Source organism: Thalassophryne amazonica, chromosome 22 (genome assembly GCF_902500255.1).
Source record: "Thalassophryne amazonica chromosome 22, fThaAma1.1, whole genome shotgun sequence".
In the NCBI taxonomy this organism is placed as follows: Eukaryota; Metazoa; Chordata; class Actinopteri; order Batrachoidiformes; family Batrachoididae; genus Thalassophryne; species Thalassophryne amazonica.
In genome coordinates this window covers 4,254,070-4,274,462 of record NC_047124.1, presented here as the reverse complement: position 1 = coordinate 4,274,462, position 20,393 = coordinate 4,254,070, and the positions used below count along the sequence as shown (strand labels likewise).

Genomic DNA, 20,393 nt, shown 5'->3' with positions numbered 1-20,393 from the left:
TTCTCCAAACATCTAAGAACTCCTCATTTTGTATGTAAACTGAAGCATGACCCAAACATATTGAGGAACTAGTTTTGGTGACTAATTATGGAGGATTTCTTTCTTTATTTTTTTATTTATTAGGGTGGAATACTTTATTAAAACCATTTCTGCCCAGTGTGGGGCCTGGGGGCCCAATGTGGCCCAATATCCTTTTGTTTTGGTCCACCATGGTGACTGACAAGGTCTCTGTAATTAGATTAATAATGTTGGTTTTCTATTAAATAATACATTTAATTATATGTAACTGACAGAAGATTAGTATTTGTTTTTGGCCCTGGGCCTCCGCTCAGATTGATTTGAGAGCCTCTGATAAACTCTTTTCTGTTGTCTTCCTTGTTGGCGTCTGCTGACCTGTTTGTGTTCCCGTTTCAGGAGGACGTGTGTGTGGATGTGCTGAAAGCGTACGTTTCACTGCTGATTCGGGATCAGCAGACCGACCTCGTGGCGAGCTACGTCAGCCAGCTCCCGAACGAACTAGCCACCGCTCAGTACAGCACCTTCTTAGAAACCATCAACCAGCCAGAGCTCCGCCCCCACTGTCTGCAGCTCGCCACCGAAGCCGGTGAGCAAAAACGTTTCGAGGTCAAGGTGAAACCTGCTGAGAGTCTTAGTGTACGTCCTGAAGAAAGTGGATTTCTGGTGTTTAGGTCTGGATGTCGCGGCTGTAACGAAGCTGGTGGTTGAGACGGTGAGAGAGCAAGATGACATGGAGTTCACCAATCACAACCAAATCCTGGAGACGGGAACTACAAAGGTACACACGGTTATTAAATCCATTCAGACTTCAGAAGTCATCTGAATTAACTGGAAAGCTACTGAACTTTGTCGAAATTAAGACTCACTTCGTATTGCCAACTTCGTGAGTTCTGCCCTAAATCTAGAATTTTGTTCCTTTCACTGTTTCCAAAGTTTTAATCTTAAAGTTGTTATTCAGTGTCATTTCTTCAATAATTGTAGTTTAAAATCCTGTAATTTTAGTAAAAGCAGCTCAGAAGTTGGTAAACTACATCAAAATTCTGACAGAATATTCCGGAACGCCGTACTGCTGAAATCTCAAAAGAGCTCCTGAAGGTTGTGTAATAACGTGGAGACAGTCTCGTCTCGGCAGTAAAATTTCTGAATTTATAAGAGCCTGATAGCGATGCTGTGAGCGTATAGTGCAGCTAGCAGTCAGCACTTTGTGGCAGCAGCAACCCTGGGTTCAAATCCAGGTCACAGCATGAATAATGTCAAGTGAAGAGTTGTTTTAAAAAGAAAAAAAAAATTGTGAATTTATTTGAGTTTGTTTCTGTATTCTGTATTTTCAGGATCATAAATCACAGGACGTCTCAAACCAGTAAAAATAAAACAAAAAAACATGCGACTTATACTCCAGAAAATATGATAATCCTTTGTGAAGCTGTTTAAATTTCCTGCCCATAGTTAATGCGATTATTCCATTACACCGCACCCATAAAACCACCAGCGTAACCGCCCACTTATCACAAAGTAGGCGGGCACTGGAAGTGGGTGGAGCTACTCTTGACGCTACGTTCTTACAGGAGGATCAGAGGAAGATCGACGTGATCGATTGGCTGCTGTTCGACCCTGCCCACCGAGCTGAAGCGCTGAAGCAGTCCAACGCCATCATGAGGAAGTTTCTGGGTACTGCGTCGTCTTCCATTGTGCTCTGATTTGCTTCGTTTGCCTGTGACGCTCGTGTCAGCTTACCCATTTCTCTCAGCTGTGCAGAAGCATGACGCAGCCAAGGCCATGTTCTCCAAAGTGCCCGAGGATTCTATGAGGGAGATCTACTGCCAGTGGGCGGGGCTCGGACAGGTCACGCCTCTGCCTGCTGAAGACGAGAATGCCATCCGGGAACACCTGTGTATCAGAGCCTACCTGGTCTGTAAACACTCTGATTCATATATCCAGGCTTTTCTCTTTTTTTGGAGTAACACAGATGTTGCGCCCCCTTGTGGTCTCTTTGTGCATTGCTCAGATTTTGCCTTTGATGCTGCACCTGCTTTCAGCTTCTTTAATGATTGGATTTGTGCATAGACTTGCTGATCATCAGTAACAAACCCTTACAATTAATAATCAAATGAAATGGCTTTATTTTGAGCCATTTGTGTGTGTGTGTGTGTGTGTGTTTTTTTTTTTTTTTTAATTCAAACTAGATATTGCATGATTATTTTCCCGAGTCACACTGACATTGAAGGTTTTGTTTTCCTGTTTAAAACATGTCATATGTACAAAATCCAAATCAAAAAGCTGCTAAACACAGCATGGACCACATCCTTTAAATTCCATCAGTTTGTCTATGTTGATACAGTATAAAAATGTATTAATTTTTTATTAATTTTTTAATCTTCTACTGTTGTTGCAGGAAGCTCATGAGGCCTTCACTGATTGGTTCAGCCACAGTAGTTCAGCCCCCCAGAAGCCAGTGCCCACCTCTGAGGCCAAATTCACAGAAAGAGTAGCCAATGAGATGAGAGAGAAGGAGTACCAGGTAGATCAAAGGTAGTCAGTCCCAGGTCAGAGATCACAGTATGAAACTTAAATATGTATATTTTTTCTTTCAGGCCTTGCTGTCAGCCTGGTCCAGTCGTCTGGATGTTCTGACTGAAGATGTGAAGGAAAGGATCTATAACGTGCTGCTGTTTGTGGATGGAGGCTGGATGGTCGACAACAGACAGGTGACCGTTACTGACCGAGCCCACAAGCTGCCATGTTGATATTCCTGTAACTTTTGATATCACTTTAACACTGATTTTTTTTTTTTTTTTTTTTTTTTTTTATTTATTTATTTTGATAAACAGTTCATCAGTGTGAATAATTAACGATGAGATTGATTAACTAATTGTCAGTGTTTTTGTTTTCAGGATTCAGAGCAGGATTCGGCGCGCAGCCACCAGATGGCAGCACTGCGCTCCTTGTGTCTGCCTCGCCTGTGCTTCTTGCTACTCAGCGTCTTGCAGAACTCCTCCAGACACCAGGAGGCGCTGCGACTCGCAGACATCGTTTCGTCTGACCAGCACCGTCTCTACCAGGCAACTAGTTTCTGTTTATCCCGTGGAGTTATATAATATATAACTCTGGTTAATCCTTTATCCTGCTTTGTCACCTGAAGTTCTTTTAGTTCAAGTGAAATTTTGCTTATAATTAACAGCTTTAGACTTGTAAGTAGATGTTTAAGGGTTGAAAATCATTTTTAAAAGCCTTGTTAACCTCTTGAGACTCATATAGCTGCTGTAATTAAGAACCCCGACACTAAAGAGTTTTAAAAAAGAAAGATTAATAATATTGTTGTTAATATGATGATTGTGACATATTCTGTCTTTTTTTTTTTTTTTAACTCAAAAATGTAACATTTCCATCTCTCTCTCTCTCTCTTTTCATGCACAGGTTTTCTCTAAGGAGGAGCTGAGGAGGTTTCTTCAGAAGCTGAGGGAGTCGTCGCTCTCTCTGTTGGACCAAGGACTCGACCCGCTGGGCTACGAGTTGCAGCCATGAACACACACACACTCATTCAACTTGTATCATTTTTTTTGTTTTTTCCCTTTGTTTAATAAAAAGTGTTTGTGGATGAGTTTGGTTCTTTAAAGTGCGTCGCCTCGCCGCCTCAACATCGTGTCGACATTCTATGAAAACCACACGGCTGAAGATGGGATATGACTAAATGCTGACATCACCTTGTTTTTAAACCAAGCCACACTTAAATATCTTCCTTTTGTTCTACTTATATTTATTTTACGCTTTAACTTCATATAGTTCTATACTTTTAAATTACCTTTTTCATAATTGCCTGATTTTCACCCAACTTGGTGTGTATTTGTCATGTTCCAATCCAGTTTATTTGTAGAGCACATTTAAAAACAAGGTTGACCAAAGTGCTGTACAACAAAGACATTAAATAATTACATGATAAATAACAGTGGCAACAATATAAGTCTTTAAAACAGTAAAATCATCAGCCCTCTAGTCAAAAGCCAAAGCAAACAAATATGTTTTAAGGTGAGATTTGAAGACTAGAGGTGATGTTGACCTCAAAAAACCAAATGATTTTGGGGTCAAAGGTCAACCACTGACTGAACTGTACTATCTTTTGTGCAGAAAGGTGCCACTTGTCAGCGTTTGTGCAGAGCAAAGTGCACTTTTTCCACGTGCTCTGTTCCTAAGGTGTGAAACCAGTAAGAGAAAAGAAACGGGTTTGATAATTCCTTTCACAGCCGTGGTCTCCACAAGGTTCGCTGTGCTGAGAAATACTCTGTCCCAACTTTTTTTTTTTTTTTTTCCCCCCCAAATGTGAAAATTTGCCCTTTTTCTCTGATTAATGATTGAAGCTTAAATATGTATTTGGGGTTTTGAGTTTTGGGTACTAAAATGAGCCAGGTGAAGATATACATTTGAACATTGTATATGAGCATGTTTCATCATTAGGATAGTTTAAAAAATGTTTAATGAATAAAGTACTGATTGTGTAACAAAATAATGATCCCAGCTTGTACGAATAAAGTTGAACAGTTGATTTTCTGGCTTTTGGACAACTTGAACTCTCAAGCGAAATTGTTTTCTGAGATTTTACTTTAAAAGATCCAAACTACAGTTTGATTAAAGTCTGTTAGGAGGACTGCTGGTGGTTTGTTGCATTTTGTTGACTTCTCAAATCATCTGCATTTGTTTCCTCCTCGAAGAGCTGACTGAAACAATGCCTGTCAGTGTGACAGGGAAAAAAAAAATCCAACGCATATGTTTCTATTAAAATATTTGAATCGCATTGAGATTACACATAGATAATAACTTAAACATGGTAGGTCTGTGAGCTTAAAAAAAAATCTAACTTTAACGTTCCTATTGTATTTTGAGTCAGGCAGTGTTTGTGACGGACCAGAGGAAGGGTCCGTTCAAGGTTTACACGGAAACCAACGCTAGTGGCGAATGTTTTTCTACAAACAGCAGGTAAATGTTTTATGATAGTCTTATTTATACCGGTCGCTTTATGGAGATAAACGATACTTCATGCTGCGGTGTTGTGAAATGACGCTGTGCCGAGTAAATGTAAGTTAAGTGCTCACTGCGCGCTGTCAGGACATTTGTTTACCTGCGTTTCATTCAAGCTAGGAGTCTGTGCTAATGCTAACATTAACCTTAGCTGTCATTGCAGCTAAATGGGGGGGAAAAAAATTAAAAATGTGAAATTATCTGAAACATTGGCCCAGACTCAGAATAAATAATCTGGTTGTTGTGCTGTAAGCACCTCAAATGAATGTGAAACATTTTCGTCCTGGGGTACATATAGTCAGTCAGCTAACGCGTTACGTTAGCGTCTGCTGTCAACGGCCCCGTTTGGGTTACAAACATAACTTTTATTTCTGTCTAATGCACATTTAGTCTAAAATTGTAAATAAATATTGTGGTAGTTAAATGTTTAGCAGCGGAGACTAAAGGCATTAGCTTTATCCCGTTTGTTTACATTTTGGTATTATTCGTGAAATCAATTAATCGTTTGTTTTTAAAAAGTTAAATTTTACAGATCCCATGGAGAAGTCTTCATATTATGTTTATGATGAAATATTGTGTAGTACTGTTGAAGTATATTAATATATTTCTGTTTGTCGTACTTTATTTACTTCTGTATTTGATCACATTTTCATCTAAAGATTGGCAAAATATGCAATATTGTCATTATTATTATTATTATTATTGACGGCAGCACATAGTATTTGTTTATCATTATTGTGTATCTACTTTAAAGAATTGGTGAAATTTGTCCTGCTTTTCTCTCCTCAGTATGCCTGCTGAGCGCAAGCACTCAGTAAACATGGATGAGAAAGATGTTGGTTCATTCAGCAACAAAGAAAAAGAGAAGGACGGAGAGAGGAGACCGGGGTCTGCTCGTGATAAAATGAAAGATGAGGCCAAAGTGAGTGTGAAAAAAGACTGCAGCAAGGACGAGAAGAGAAAGCGCCTGGAGGAGGATAAGAAGAGGAAGGAGGAAAAGGAGCGAAAGAAGAAAGAAGAGGAAAAACAGAAAGCAGAGGAGGAACAGAAGAGAAAAGAGGAGGAGGAGAAAAGGCAACAGGAGGAGCATGAGAGAAAGATTCAAGAGGAGGAAGCTAAAAGACAGCGGGAGGAGGAGGCAGCACTGTTGAAGTTAGTGAGGATGGGTTGTGTTTGTGGTCATTTTTAACTGACAGTCAAGAGGTTCCAGTTTCGCCTGTATTTGTTTATTAGCAACTTCTCAGAAAAATGAATTAACCTATTTTCACCAAACACGGTGCTTATGACGCAGACTACAAACTATTAGATCTTAGGATCAAAGAAGAAAAGGAGCTTGAGCCAAGAAGTTTAAAACATTTATTTTAAAAATAAGCACATATAACACTAAAAGTTTTTGAATTTGGTACAGTGGAATGTCATTTCATATCAAAGTGAACATAATTTTTCGCTATGGCTGTATTGAATTAGATAAGCTCTCCTTAAGCCTGAAATTTAGTGATGCATATCTTGTTACAACTTTTGAGCGTTATCTTTCATGATCCGTCAAACTATGACTCCGCTCTGTAATACCACTTTGTTTTCACAGAGAAAAAGAAGAAGGACATCAGCTGCACCAGGAAGCCTGGGAACGGCATCAGTGCAGGAAGGAGCTTCGCACAAAGAACCAGAATGCCCATGAGGGTCGGCCCGAAGAGGCCTTCTTCAGCCGCCTGGACTCCAGCCTGAAAAAGAACACAGCCTTTGTGAAGAAGCTCCGCACACTCACCGAGCAGCAGCGAGACTCACTCTCCAATGACTTCGCTTCTCTCAACCTCAGCAAGTACATTGGCGAGGCTGTGGGCTCTGTCGTGGAGGCCAAGCTGAAGATCTCGGATGTAGGTTGCGCAGTCCATCTGTGTTCTCTCTTCCACCAGCGGTATAGCGAGTTTGCCCCGCTACTGCTGCAGGCGTGGAAGAAACACTTTGAAGCGCGCAAGGAGGACAAAGCGCCCAATGTCAGCAAGCTGCGCACAGACCTGCGCTTCATTGCCGAGCTCACCATCGTTGGCCTTTTCACAGACAAGGAGGGGCTGTCTCTCATCTACGAGCAGCTGAAGAACATAATCGGCGCCGATCGGGAGACGCACACGCATGTGTCAGTGGTGATCAGCTTCTGCAAACACTGTGGGGATGATGTGGCCGGGCTAGTGCCACGCAAGGTCAAAGTGGCCGCTGAGAAGTTCGGCTTGGGCTTCCCACCCAGCGAGATCATCAGTGCGGAGAAACAGCAGCCCTTCCAGAACCTTCTGAGGGAGTACTTCACATCTCTCACAAAACACCTGAAGAAGGACCACCGGGAGCTCCAGAACATCGAGAGACAGAACAGGTGAACTTTATAGACCCGGTGTGGTAGTCTTGATTTGTTTGTCTCATGAGGATAATTCCTTGTGCTGTGGTCAGACATTCTGTGTGCAGGGACGGGAAGATTTTTGGTGCGTAAAATGCAGATTATAGCATATTTTCTCCTTGCGCAAACATTTAAAAAATATTGGCTTCTGTCATCTCTCAAATGGCAACACATTTGACATGAGTTTTTGATGCGGTAGAGTTGGAGTGTTTGGGTTGCCTTCAAAGATCAGCTGTGTGCTGATCTGAACCTGGATTCTCAAATTTCTGCAAATAATTTTTTTGACCACTGTCACACATGTACACATTTTTTTTTTTCTCTCTATATTGTTTGAAATTCCTCCAATTGAGTTGAAAGTCATAAGATAATGCAGCGGAGTCAGGGTGGATTGTTTTCATCCAACATTAATAGGGTATGAGTTCAGGATTGGAATTTTGTAAAGTTTTTATGTAGATGCATCATAACATTTTTGCTTGTTGGTCCAGTTTGTTACTGATTCGTGAAATCCTTTTGGGTAGCTTGACATTTTTATATATAGAGAGACTGCCTCTGTGGTTCAGTTGTTCTCCAACATCCAGGATTGAGAATCTTGAATTTTTAATGACCTCTTAAGTATATAGAGATTGGGAGCAGTTTTTGCTCTTGATGCACGTAATCCTGATATCAAGAGTGCACGTTGATCTGTTAATGTCCACTTGTCTACATGATTGATTGGATTAAATAATCCACAGGAATCAAAGCAGGATCGGGTTTGTGGAATTCCTTCAGGCCTCTTTCTGTTTGCTCGTCATCAGGCGCATACTGCACTCCAAAGGGGAGCTCAGTGAGGACCGCCACAAACAGTATGAGGAGTTCGCTACTTCCTACCAGAAGCTGCTGGCCAACACACAGTCGCTGGCTGACCTGCTCGATGAGAACATGCCAGAGCTTCCTCAGGACAAGACTGTGCAGGAGGGTGCGTGGGTGTTGTCTTCCAAACTTGTGGGTTACTTGAAGCGCCGACGGCTCTAATGGGTACTACTCCAGTTGTCTTTATTTTGCTTTACTCACAGAGCATGGCCCTGGCATTGATATTTTCACCCCCGGGAAACCCGGAGAGTACGATCTGGAGGGAGGGATCTGGGAAGATGAAGATGCCCGTAACTTCTATGAGAACTTGGTGGATCTGAAAGCCTTTGTCCCCGCCATCCTCTTCAAGGACAACGAAAAGAGCAGCCAGGGCAAAGACAAGGATGACATCAAAGGTAGGTCCCAGGTCTACAGACGCCGAGACAAATGGTTGCTAAAACATTTTCTAATCCTGATTATGGTTCAGATGGCCGGGAGGCAAAGGACGGAGTCAGTACCACAGAAGAACTGGAGCTGGAGTTGGAGGCTCTGGACATCACTGATGATCCTCTTGAACTGGATGGTCCAGATGAGGCAGAGAATGAAGAACTGGCCAAAAAACTGCTGGATGAGCAAGGTGAATGTGGAACATGTGGTGGAACTTGTGATTCTGTTTGTTTTTAAATAACGTGTGTGTGTGTGCGTGTGCGCGCGCGCGCGCAGAACAAGAGGATGAGGAGGCCAGTACTGGGTCCCATTTGAAGCTCATTGTGGATGCCTTCATCCAGCAACTCCCCAACTGTGTCAACAGAGACCTCATAGACAAGGTCAGAGATCTTTCATTTGCTGTTGTAAGAAGATGACGGTGTCTATGTGATGCTGCTGTGTTGAAAGCAGGAATCTTAGAACAAAATTTTGATTTGAAGTTGTATTTTAGAGGCGTTGTGTTCTATTCGTTAAGCTGTTCTCTGATGGATGAGCTCATAGCAGATGAGTTTTTGGAATGATGGCGAACACAGTCACAATCGCGCCCATTTTAAAAACAACCACAACACGAGAAGGATTTCATAAACTCTCATGACGATCGTGTCCTCTGCCTCAGGCTGCCATGGACTTCTGCATGAACATGAACACCAAATCCAACAGGAGGAAGTTGGTTCGCGCGCTCTTCACTGTCCCCAGACAGAGGTGAAGCTTTATCACTTATCTGAGCTGAGTGTGTGTGAGAGACTTGAACCTCTCTGTGAAAACATTTCCTGATTGTTGTGCTGTAATAATGGCTCACACCATTAGGGGGTGCTATAACTAATTGATTTACAGCATCAACATTTTCTCTCACAGGTTGGATCTTCTGCCCTTCTACTCTCGCCTTGTGGCGACGCTTCATCCCTGTATGTCTGACGTGGCTGAAGATCTGTGCTCCATGCTGAAGGGAGACTTTAGGTTCCACGTACGTCCTAGATGTTGTGTTTATAACTTGTTATAATTGAACCTCATTCATTTGATTTCCTTCATGGTTTCCATTATTGTGCTCTGCTGTTTTATTTCTTCCACCTGTTGATCTTTTATTTTATTTCCTTCATTTGTGTTGAACTCATGAGATGAGACAGTTTCTTTGTTTGTTTTGCAAGCTTGTTATTTATCTGAGAGAAAAATATCTTCAAACAAATGTCTAAAGAAATTTTAGTGAAGTTTGGAAGAGTTGTAGATTTTGGTTGATGGAGGAGTAGCTTTGGAGCCAGATGTGGAATGTGAATTGTTGTAATATTTTATTACAGTCTCCCATTGGTTTCTATACTATTTTTACATTAGAAAGACTGAATTATAAATGATGCATGTTGACCTTTGACCCAGGTATGTGCACTCTCTGCAACCTGCCGCTATTTAATAGGTTGTAAAATAATAAAACTCATTCCTGAATTCCTTAATTTTTTTTTCTTTTTTAAGTACCATAATGCCATTATGCCGGTTTGCAGGTCAAAAATCACCGTATTTGTGCAGATTACTGAAGCAAATCTGTTGCCTGATTTGGTAAATCCAGCTAATATGTGAAATGGCACCGAGAGGGAAAGAAAAGTTATTTTTTTCCACAAACGTCCAGCCGCAGCAGTTATGAAACTGATGTTTTATACACAGGCTGCAGTGGCACTTTTTACTTGTGATTTATGAAGCTTTTTTGTTAATGGCGAGGTCGAAGTGACCACTAGAGGGCAATGTTGATTGTTTAAAAAACACCACCACAAGAATATTAAAGTAGAATTTTTGGGCTGATTCTGCTTTTCTGATGTTTGTGGTTTAGATTCGGAAGAAGGACCAGATCAACATTGAAACCAAGAACAAAACCGTCAGGTTCATCGGGGAGCTGGCCAAGTTCAAGATGTTCTCCAAAACGGACACTTTTCATTGTCTGAAAGTGGGTGGAGAACCATCGTCACAGATCTGCCACTTCGGTGTCTTCCAGATGATTATTTATGACTTGTTTTCTGCCTGGATTAGCTGGAGGGTTTCATTGTTTGCTCATCACAGCTTGTTTATGAGCTCTTCTGAGTCGATCTGGCGATAATCTGATGCCTGTGTTCATCTGAACAGATGCTTCTCTCTGATTTCACTCATCACCACATTGAGATGGTGTGCACACTGCTGGAGACGTGCGGCCGCTTCCTGTTCAGATCACCTGACTCTCACCTGCGTACCAGCGTGCTTCTGGTAAATGAGACAGAACAGTTTTAAGAGTCATTTTAGCTTCATAAAGCTTTCAGGCAGAACGCCCAAAGAATGAAAATAAGTAAAATATGTATCCTGAGTTTTGCACAATAAATTTTCACCACCCGTTGAAGAATGTGTTAGAAAATGGGTAGGAACACCATCTAGTTATTTTTTCCAGCGATCCAGATTTATAATTTGTCCTAACAGCTAGCATATTGTGTTAGCATACCAAAACATGGGGCAAACTGTCACAACAGCATGCACGTTGAAATCGTTTGTGTTCGTTTGGTTTGATTTGTATTTGAGCATTTATCTGTGTAAGTTGATTAGCTTCACAATGACAACACAGTAACTCTGGCACAATTCAGCAGAAATAATTATTTCACCAAACGTCTTGAAGCAGCTCTTGGTAAAGATTTTCAAACTAAATTCACTGCAGAAAAATTCCACATGCTGTCATTTTTTTTGCCATTGTCATATTCTAAATTAATTCAACTTAATATAATAACAGAATAAGATAATGAAAAATAAAATCATTAAAATGGTTCAAATAGGTTTCTAAACAAAATTGAAATGTTTTTTTGTGGAATGGGGGGGTAGTCAGTGAGATTCTAAAATAAAAAAGTTTAAAAAAATTGTAGGTCTAGACTTCAAAATCTTAATATTTTTAATTTATCACCAGCGGTTTTAATTCTGCTGTTTGGAAGAGATTAGAGAGATGAACCAGAAGATGTGTTTGGCTTCCAGGTTCACACATTAAAAACTTTTCAGACAAACTGCTTTGAAGACTGCGTAGGTCCTTGTAAATTAGTCGATTTAAAAAAAAAAAAAAGTGAAGCAATGTTAAAATAGACATAAGGTGGGTTCTTCACCTGGCCAAAGGGCTTTATAATTATTATTAAAATGCTGCGTAATCATGATTTAGAGAAATAAATCTGCATTTCTGTCATCACCAGTGAGGAACGTGGGTCTTCATATTAAGATTTCCTCAATCTTTCCTACATCTCAGGAGCAGATGATGCGTAAAAAGCAGGCCCAGCACCTGGACGCCCGCTATGTCACCATGGTGGAGAACGCCTACTACTACTGCAACCCCCCGCCCATAGAGAAGGCCGTGAAGAAGAAGAGGCCGCCGCTGCAGGAGTACATCCGCAAACTGCTCTACAAGGACCTGTCCAAAGTGACCACCGAGAAGGTGCTGAGGCAGATGCGTAAACTGCCCTGGCAAGACCCTGAGGTCAAGAGCTACCTGATCTGCTGCATGGTCAACATCTGGAACGTCAAGTACAACAGCATCCACTGTGTGGCCAACCTGCTGGCTGGTCTGGTGGCCTATCAGGAGGACGTGGGCATCCATGTGGTGGACGGAGTCCTGGAGGACATTCGACTGGGCATGGAGGTGAGGAGATGATTCCTGTGCTTTGGACTCATTTTATGGTGGCTAATGCTTGTGTTTTTATTTCATCATGTTAGTGGGCGACATTATGTATGGTGATTACTAAGAGAGGTCAGAAGTTTCTAAACTTGTTGAGAATAATAATTTAAATAAAAAAAAAAAATCACTTTTGATTTTGCTGAGGCATGCTAACGGTTTTCTGTGTCCTCAGGTCAACCAGCCCAAGTTTAACCAGCGTCGGATCAGCAGCGCCAAGTTCCTGGGCGAGCTCTACAACTACCGCATGGTGGAGTCGGCCGTCATTTTCCGCACCCTCTTCTCCTTCATTTCCTTTGGGGTGAACCAGGACGGCAGCCCCAGCCCGTTGGACCCGCCGGAACACCTGTTCCGTATCCGGCTGGTTTGTACCCTGCTGGACACTTGCGGCCAGTATTTTGACCGAGGCTCCAGCAAGAGGAAGTTGGACTGTTTCCTCATCTACTTCCAGGTAAGTCTGCATGCATTTCACCTTCAAGAATTACCCGCTATAGTATAGTTAATAGTATTTAGAAAATGTTTTTACTTTGCCTCATTGAGTGAATCAAACGTTATTGTTAATACTTTTTAATGGGGTTGAATTTGCTGCGGTCAATAAACTGGTTTAAACTCGTGGTTTTAGTCCATCTTTGAGGTTTGCCGTCTCTGTAGTTCATGAGCTGACATGAAATGTAGATTAGTGGTTGAGGACGGGAGTCAGGTCTGTGCCTGTGTGTCTGCAGCGGTACATCTGGTGGAAGAAGAGCGTGGAGGTGTGGAGCAAAGACCACCCGTTCCCCATTGACATCGACTACATGATCAGCGACACCCTGGAGCTGCTCAGACCCAAGATGAGTCTCAGCTGCTCCTTGGATGAGGCCACCAAACAGGTTACCGACCTGGAGAGGGAGGTGCTCGTCAAACTAGGTGCGACTGCACACCACCGTCTAAATATGCACACGTCATGTCAAGACTATGCAGGCAGAGGATGTGACCGCATCTCTCTCTCCTGTCATCCCGTCTGAGCAGCATTCCGCGGCGTGCAGGAGGGCCATCCTGCTGCGTCACTTCTCAATCTGGTTTATCCACTAGACTAGTTCTCACATACCTGACACATGTTCTCCTCGCACGGCCCTGACGGTCCTCTGGGTTTTTTTTTTTTTTTTTTTTTTTTTTTAGGGATGAGAACTGCAGTAAAGTTAGTTTGGCTTTTATTTGAGTATCCCATCAGGTAGATTAACACCAAATCATCAATGAGATTATCAGGGATTAGGAGGACGTTACGACATGTTACTGCTGCTGTTGTTTTTTGTAGCATCCCGCAACAACTAATCAACCAGTTTTCACCAAACGTGGTGAGAATGTTGATTTTTGGTTTAGAATAGAAGCCATTAAATCAGCACCGACGTATCTGCTGTAGTTTCACGCCCCCAAATGAAGAATTGAATCAGATTATTAAATTTAATCCAGTTGCATAAACTGAATGACCAAAAATTGCTTTCTTGGAATTTATTGCTTCTGCTCCTGTATGCGGGTCTAACCCAAAAACATCATGTATGTTTCTAATAGAATTAAGAAAGCAGCATGATGAAGGAAGCCTTTGTGAGCACTGAGTTTGTCAGGAAGGCTGCAGGGTGGCGCTGGCTTTGTTTAACAGTTTCAAGGTGTAGACTTGGAATGCACAGAGAAAAATGCTTCCGGCTCCACCCTCTGCAGTGAGGGTGATGGACGGCTGCGGGCTAAACAGCGGCGCCATTGTCTTAGTGTTCATACTTTAGCCATGATCGGGCATTCCACAGGTCACAAAGACCAGATCTTCCACTCCAGCCTGCCGTGCGGCTCGGCCTTATTCCTGTGCCGTCGGTGGCGAGCACATACAGAATGCTGCGTGGAGCTGGTCATTAACCTTGTGTGATGATGATAACGTGAGGGGCAAATAAAAGCAGTAATTGAACAATAACGCCCGCTTGCCTTCTGTGCCTGGATCAGTTTGTTCTGTTAGTAACTGACACTTTTGTTTGCATAATGCATTTCCTGCTTCGCTGGCTGTTTGACGTAACATGTCAAATCATCTCATTCGGGCCGGGCTCAGTGTGACGTTTCAGGAATGTCTGAGTGAGTTAAAACAAGTAAGCGGACAGAATGGCGTTTGTACTAAAGATCTGTACGAAGACATCTGAAACCACGTCAAACAGATCGTCTGTTAGATACAAGATTTGGTGTCTGACAAATAGTTTTTAGCAGGATTTTTTAAATGTTAAAAGAGGTGGTGGTCGATCAGTTCCCAGAGCAGAAGATTCCTGGTTCAAGACCACCCCTGCCCGTTCTCCATGTCATGTGGGGTTGTGTCAGGAAGGGTATCGGGCGTAAAACTTGTGCCAGTTTAACGTGATAACTCAAATATAATAAATGTTCTTGAGTGTCTCCAAATTAAAAGAACATGTAATGGAGATTAACAGGTTAAATTTGATTAACTTTGATGCATCAGATCAACACAAAAAGCCAGTGTTATGGAGCATAGATCTGTCTGCCACCTGCTGGACACATATGGGACAGAGATGATGGAAATTAGGAGCAGGTGTTGTTAAAGTTACATGTAGGTTGAAATGAGCTTGTTTGGGGGGGGGGGGGGGGCACTGTTTGTTACATCACACACGGGTGGTTTTAACAGGTTTTAAATGACTCCAGTTGAAGCCCACCTGATTTGACGTCCGCCAGCAGCATCTTGTTTAATTGCATCATAAAAGAAAATATGTATGTTGGCCCTCTATTTTTTTAATTTTAGTACAGATGAGTATTTAAAAGTTTGACAGTTTCTACGCCGACCAATCACATGCGCTCGTTTGTCTTACTGTGTATTGGTGAAGGTTTGGCCATGGAGAAGGACGGTCGCTCCAGCGCCATGAGCGAAGGGGAGGGCCTGGACGAGGAGGACGACGATGGTGATGACGAAGAAGAAGGAGGCGCGGAGACAGAAGAGCAGTCCGGAAACGAGAGTGAAATGAACGAGCAGGAGGAGGACGTAAGTGACAGGTTTGGTGTCGCTTGGTGAGAATGTTCCAGGTTCTACAAACATGTAAACATGAGGTGATGGTGATTTTTTTTTTTTTCTGATTAATCATGAGTGTTAATAGTTTAGATTTTATTCCCACATTTTGATGTGGCTGCAGACTTGAGGGTATTTCATTGTTTGTTGTTATCCTTCATAAATGAAGCACCAAACGCGTATGGTAACGAGGCTTTGCTAGCTTCTACATTTGTTCAGCGATTCTATAAGATGAGCGGTTTGAAAGGCGCGGCTTTATTCACGTCTTCATTCCCAGAAGACGTTGACGGACAGTAATCACAGGGTTCAAAAATACTTCTGTGGCTGGACGAGGACCGAGGAGTAAAAACAGAGCTGAGGAGGCCCAGACACAAAGTTTACCACAAAACACTTTGTTTCCCTCCAACAACAGGAAGGTTCTGAGAACGAGGACGAGGAGAGAGAGGACGAGGAGGAGGAGAACACGGACTACCTGACCGACTCCAACAAAGAAAATGAGACTGATGAGGAGAACAATGTGAGATTGTACAAAAATATGTATCTTTTTTTTTTTTTTTATTTAACTTGAAGAAAATACAGATTTCATACATGAAAATGTTTTGCATGTAAATATATTTGCAGCTGAGTGACGAGCAGCGTTGAGGTCTTTGTGTAAATGCTGTCTCCTGTCGTACGGGTGCAGTCCTCCTGCGTGTGTTGGTGGTTTTAATTTGCTGCGCTCTTGCAGGAGGTGACGATCCGTGGCGGCGGACTGAAACATGTGGCGTGCGCCGAGGACGAGGACTTCATCCAGGCTCTGGATAAAATGATGCTGGAGAACCTGCAGGTGCGCCGAGAGCAGCTCATCAAAACTGAAAAACTTCTATCGGTTTGGCGTTTTAACTGTTGTACATGTTTGCGTGTACAGCAGCGTAGCAGTGAGGCGGTGAAGGTCCACCAGCTGGATGTGGCCATTCCTCTGCATCTGAAGACCCAGCTGAAGAAAGGGGGCAGCGGACAGCCGTGTATCGCTGAGGGCGAGAGCGACATCTCTGACACCATGCAGTTTGTCATGCTCACACGCAAAGGCAACAAGCAGCAGGTGCAGCGTACACACACACACCACTTCAGCTTTTAGCTTAACACGTCCCGTCCCAGAGACGCAGCGCAAACGGGGACCAAGTGATCCCACATCATTCTGTCTCACATGCACACTCTTACTGCAGACATCAAATCATAACACAGCAGAACATTTGTGGCCTGCAGAGCGTCTCTTAATACCGTGTGAACACCAACATAGAAGTGTGTGTGGATTGTAGCTCTTTGTGATGTCACAAGGCAAACCCTTTAAAGAGATCAAAGTTGAAATATCTCTCATTGAAAAAGAACCTGATCATGCACTGCAAATGATTCGGTTCTTACAAAAACCACTTAGATTTCGAAGTGTTAGATATTTTTTTCTTGTTTTAAGAGTTAATTTCTTATTTTAAGTGTTCAACATGGTTATTTCTAGATTCTTAATTCAAGAATCTTGTCAAGTGAAATTATCTTGCTGCATGGACAGATAATTTCACTTGTTTTGAGTAGCTTTCCCCTCAGATTTAGGGTTTTTAATCTTGTTTTTAGTCACCCCCCCCTTTTTTTACAGTGTGAACCAGCAGTGATGTTTGGAGTTGAGATGTGGGTATTGAAGGGAGTGCAGGAGGAGAGTGTGGATGTGTGTAGCCACAAACCTGGACATGGCTTGAAGAGAAGCGATGAACAAATGAGCAGAGTGGGTTAAATGTGTTAAGAAGGTGAAGGAAAGTAGGCTGAGGTGGTTGGACACGTGATGATTATGCGAACAGAAGTACAGGAGACGAGAGAGGAAGACTGGATGGATAGAACAAAGGAAGATTTGAAGAGAAAGTGGCAGTGTCAGGAAGCTGTTCAGGGTTGGAGTTTGTGGAGAGAGAATCAACTATCATCTTCAGAAAGAGATGAAGCAGCAGCGCCGTGTTGGCCGGCTGAGGTCTGCACTCTGAGTGCCCTCCTGTTTTTACGCTCTAAATAATGACGTTTCAGTCATACACATTTGACACGCCTTCATTTTGTCCACGCTTTGGTTCACATCCTGGTCAACTCTCTGAAAGACCTTTGTCCTTTGTAAGCCCCCCCCGATCCACTTCAGTGTCAGAAGTACTGAGAGGACAAAGTGCAAACTTTCAGCTTTACCTCCAAATCAGATGAATGTTGCAGGAATCACAGAGCTGTTTTTTATTATTAGTCTGTAGAAGCTATTGTTTTTTAGGGAGTTGATTGAATTAATCCTCAATTAATTAAACCCTTAAAGACCTTCAGATGAAGGTTCTGAAGCCCAGAACCTTCATCTGAAGGTCTTTTAAGGGTTTAATTAATTCAGAATGTCAGGAGTCCACACGTGAAGGTGTCGAGCTGCAGCAGCTGATTTAATAGAGAGTAAAAGCTGTACGTTCCCTGAAAAACTGCACCGTCTGACTGATTGCAGGAATAATATTGACTCTTGACGTGCAGCCGCGTGTGTGTGTGTGTGTGTGTGTGTGTCCACCCACCACTGTGGCAGTGGAATGTGTGGTTTGAGGGCGTACTGTAGGGCGTGTCCAGCCTGCCGCCGGCACACACGGCTTCGCTCTGTTCAGAGGAGACTTCACAGGCACACAGGGCGCCTTTGTGGGTGTCAGCGGGTCAACACAGCACCCCCTGTCTCAGTGCTGGAGCAAATAAAAGCACGCTGTGTGTGTGTTTGACGGGAAAAACCTGGACCACAGCTGGTACTAACTGTGCTCTACAAAAGATGGTTCCTCTGCTGCTGGACCAGGTCCTGATCAGGTCCAGAGACTGAGTTTTACACCAAACTGCTGTGACTGGTTCAGCATGAGTAACCAAGTCAAGAAGGCGGTGCCATGCTTGGTATTTATCACCGTTAGATCTCCTAACTTGGGTTACTTACAGCTGGGTGGACTGAGATGATGCAGATTGTCTTGTCCACGGACAGAGACGGGTAGCATGAGCAGGATTTAAACACAAGCCTACAGTCAGCTTCTTATCCACCCAGCTACCTGCTCGACACGAGCTGCGTCCCGTCCAGGAGGAGCCTTAAACTCTCATCCACTTGATGCTACAGAATCTGGAGATGAGTATTGGCACCAGCGGGGCTGATGGGAGGATCTCCGCACGCTGGCATTAGATCACTTATAAATTAATAATCTGCTAATGCATTATTGGGTTTTTAGTCCGTTGGACCAAGTCCACTGGACTAATGCGTGATGCACAACACGCTGTCTGATGATTTTTCTGAAAAATCAATCATGGAATTTTTATGAAGTTTGGTACAAGTGATCCTTGAGGGACGGTCTGCTCAGGGTAACCTGGACTTTCTGACTGAAACCCTGTGGGGCCCCAGAAAGGGCAAAAAACAAATGAAACCAAACACCATTTTCACAAGTGTTCAATAATTTTTTCTCTTAATTTTGCATCCAGATTCTTTGGGATGCAGCAAACAGCCACAAAGACCTTGAATGACCTTGAATCATTCTGAACAAGTTGTCGGGCAAATACAGAGAAGCGACTTAAAGCCTTTTTTTCCCCGTATTTGGTTAAATTGGTCTGTTGTTCTTCAAAGGACTTCAGGGTCTCTTGAGTCTTTTGTTTTAGTGATTTTTTTTTTTTACCTTTATGCAGTAGTAATGCTAGTTTAACAAACTTTCACTCATAATGGTCTTAAACAAAAGTGTTGGCTGGAATTTTAAGATTTAGAGCAGTAAAATTCCAGAGACTCGTCGTGCCATCACTCAGGTTTACATGTCTGTTTTATCAACAGTACAAAATCTTAAACGTGCCGCTGTCGTCCCACTTGGCGGCCAATCACTTCAACCAGCAGCAGGCTGAGCAGGAAGAGCGCATGAGGATGAAGAAGCTGACCCTGGACATCAACGAGAGACAGGAGCAGGAGGACTACCAGGGTGACTGTGACCTCCTTCTTTCACCTGCACATAGAGTCCATGCAGACACATCTTTTTCTCTGGCTGTCTCTAGGAGAACGTTTCAGATGAAACCTTTGCAAAGAAGGTTATGAGATCTTGCTTTGCTAAAGTTGATACTCTGCTATGAGGTCATGAAAAAAAAAGTTGGAGTTAGAAAATTAAAACTAGAACCACAGGATGATTTGAGTCTTTGCAGACTCTGAGTGTCTGCTTTTGATTGATCCCTGTCATCTGGTGTGTTACAGAGATGATGCAGTCCTTGGCCCAGCGGCCGGCCCCGGCAAACACCAACCGAGAGCGGCGTCCTCGCTACCAGCACCCCAAAGGTGCGCCTAACGCCGACCTCATCTTCAAGACGGGGGGAAGGTAAGACCTGTTTCACGGTTTAAAAATAAAACCCCACAGAATGTTTGTACGGTGGAGCTCTTACGTTCTTATGCCTTATGAAAATAGCCGTAAATTAAATGAGGAAGACGTCGGAAAAGAAAAAAACAAAAAAAAAAATGGACAGGACAGAAACCAAACATGACATGAAGTTAATGAAACCTGAGCTGGAAATGCTTTCGACAAAATGTCCAAAGCTTGTCTGAAACAAGACCTGGAAACCTGATCTTTGGCCTTAGTAGGGCTAATCAGCTAGCATGCTACACTGCAGTGGGACGGCTTTCAAGCTGCTAATTGGTTTTACACGATTACATTTTGTAATAAGTTGACTAAATTAGGTGCTCTGAAAATTCTCCATCTGCTGCGATGGAGAACCAGCAGCGTTGTGACTGTTGCCTTCAGAGACGGGGAGCTGTCCCCCCGAATGTGACTTTGAGGGTTCGTTCTTCCACCTGCACATTTGTGCGTGAGGCAGGGCTGACGTTTAAAGGTAAAATGTGGGGAGTGGACACAGCGTGTTTTCAGTAAATGTTCTCCTCTGTCCTCCCAGGAGACGCTGATCAGAGTCTGTGCTGAGGACGAGCGAGTATGAGAAAGAACGAACCAGCAGGAGAGCGAGAGAGA

At 42.9% G+C, this 20,393-nt stretch overlaps 3 protein-coding genes across 5 annotated transcripts in view; 2 read left to right on the top strand and 1 right to left on the bottom strand.

Moving 5' to 3' along the window:
* Positions 1-3,616, top strand: part of nup107 (nucleoporin 107) — a 13,265-nt gene extending 9,649 nt beyond the window's left edge. The window contains exons 20-27 of the mRNA XM_034163244.1: positions 415-604; positions 690-796; positions 1,584-1,686; positions 1,766-1,926; positions 2,411-2,536; positions 2,610-2,723; positions 2,910-3,077; positions 3,433-3,616. Of these exons, the coding sequence (XP_034019135.1) occupies positions 415-604; positions 690-796; positions 1,584-1,686; positions 1,766-1,926; positions 2,411-2,536; positions 2,610-2,723; positions 2,910-3,077; positions 3,433-3,540 (1,077 nt within the window). The 3' untranslated portion in view covers positions 3,541-3,616. The remainder of the gene's footprint in view (positions 1-414; positions 605-689; positions 797-1,583; positions 1,687-1,765; positions 1,927-2,410; positions 2,537-2,609; positions 2,724-2,909; positions 3,078-3,432) is intronic.
* mdm2 (MDM2 proto-oncogene) overlaps positions 1-20,393 on the bottom strand; it is a 387,699-nt gene that overhangs the window by 38,463 nt on the left and 328,843 nt on the right. The gene's annotated exons all lie outside the window — the stretch shown is intronic.
* upf2 (UPF2 regulator of nonsense mediated mRNA decay) overlaps positions 1-20,393 on the top strand; it is a 25,176-nt gene extending 4,783 nt beyond the window's left edge. Inside the window, exons 1-21 of one of the 3 annotated variants that reach the window (XM_034163239.1) lie at positions 4,924-4,986; positions 5,818-6,180; positions 6,614-7,393; positions 8,209-8,369; positions 8,467-8,658; positions 8,730-8,879; positions 8,966-9,069; positions 9,345-9,430; positions 9,584-9,692; positions 10,542-10,655; positions 10,832-10,948; positions 11,958-12,347; positions 12,556-12,831; positions 13,103-13,286; positions 15,227-15,381; positions 15,818-15,922; positions 16,133-16,231; positions 16,313-16,486; positions 19,223-19,364; positions 19,631-19,751; positions 20,320-20,393. In XM_034163239.1, coding sequence (XP_034019130.1) covers positions 5,819-6,180; positions 6,614-7,393; positions 8,209-8,369; positions 8,467-8,658; positions 8,730-8,879; positions 8,966-9,069; positions 9,345-9,430; positions 9,584-9,692; positions 10,542-10,655; positions 10,832-10,948; positions 11,958-12,347; positions 12,556-12,831; positions 13,103-13,286; positions 15,227-15,381; positions 15,818-15,922; positions 16,133-16,231; positions 16,313-16,486; positions 19,223-19,364; positions 19,631-19,751; positions 20,320-20,329 — 3,831 coding nt within the window. In that variant the 5' untranslated portion in view covers positions 4,924-4,986; position 5,818 and the 3' untranslated portion in view covers positions 20,330-20,393. Of the gene's footprint in view, positions 1-4,923; positions 5,086-5,817; positions 6,181-6,613; positions 7,394-8,208; positions 8,370-8,466; positions 8,659-8,729; positions 8,880-8,965; positions 9,070-9,344; positions 9,431-9,583; positions 9,693-10,541; positions 10,656-10,831; positions 10,949-11,957; positions 12,348-12,555; positions 12,832-13,102; positions 13,287-15,226; positions 15,382-15,817; positions 15,923-16,132; positions 16,232-16,312; positions 16,487-19,222; positions 19,365-19,630; positions 19,752-20,319 lie in introns of those variants that run through there. The other 2 variants (XM_034163240.1, XM_034163241.1) reach the window with 2 other exon arrangements.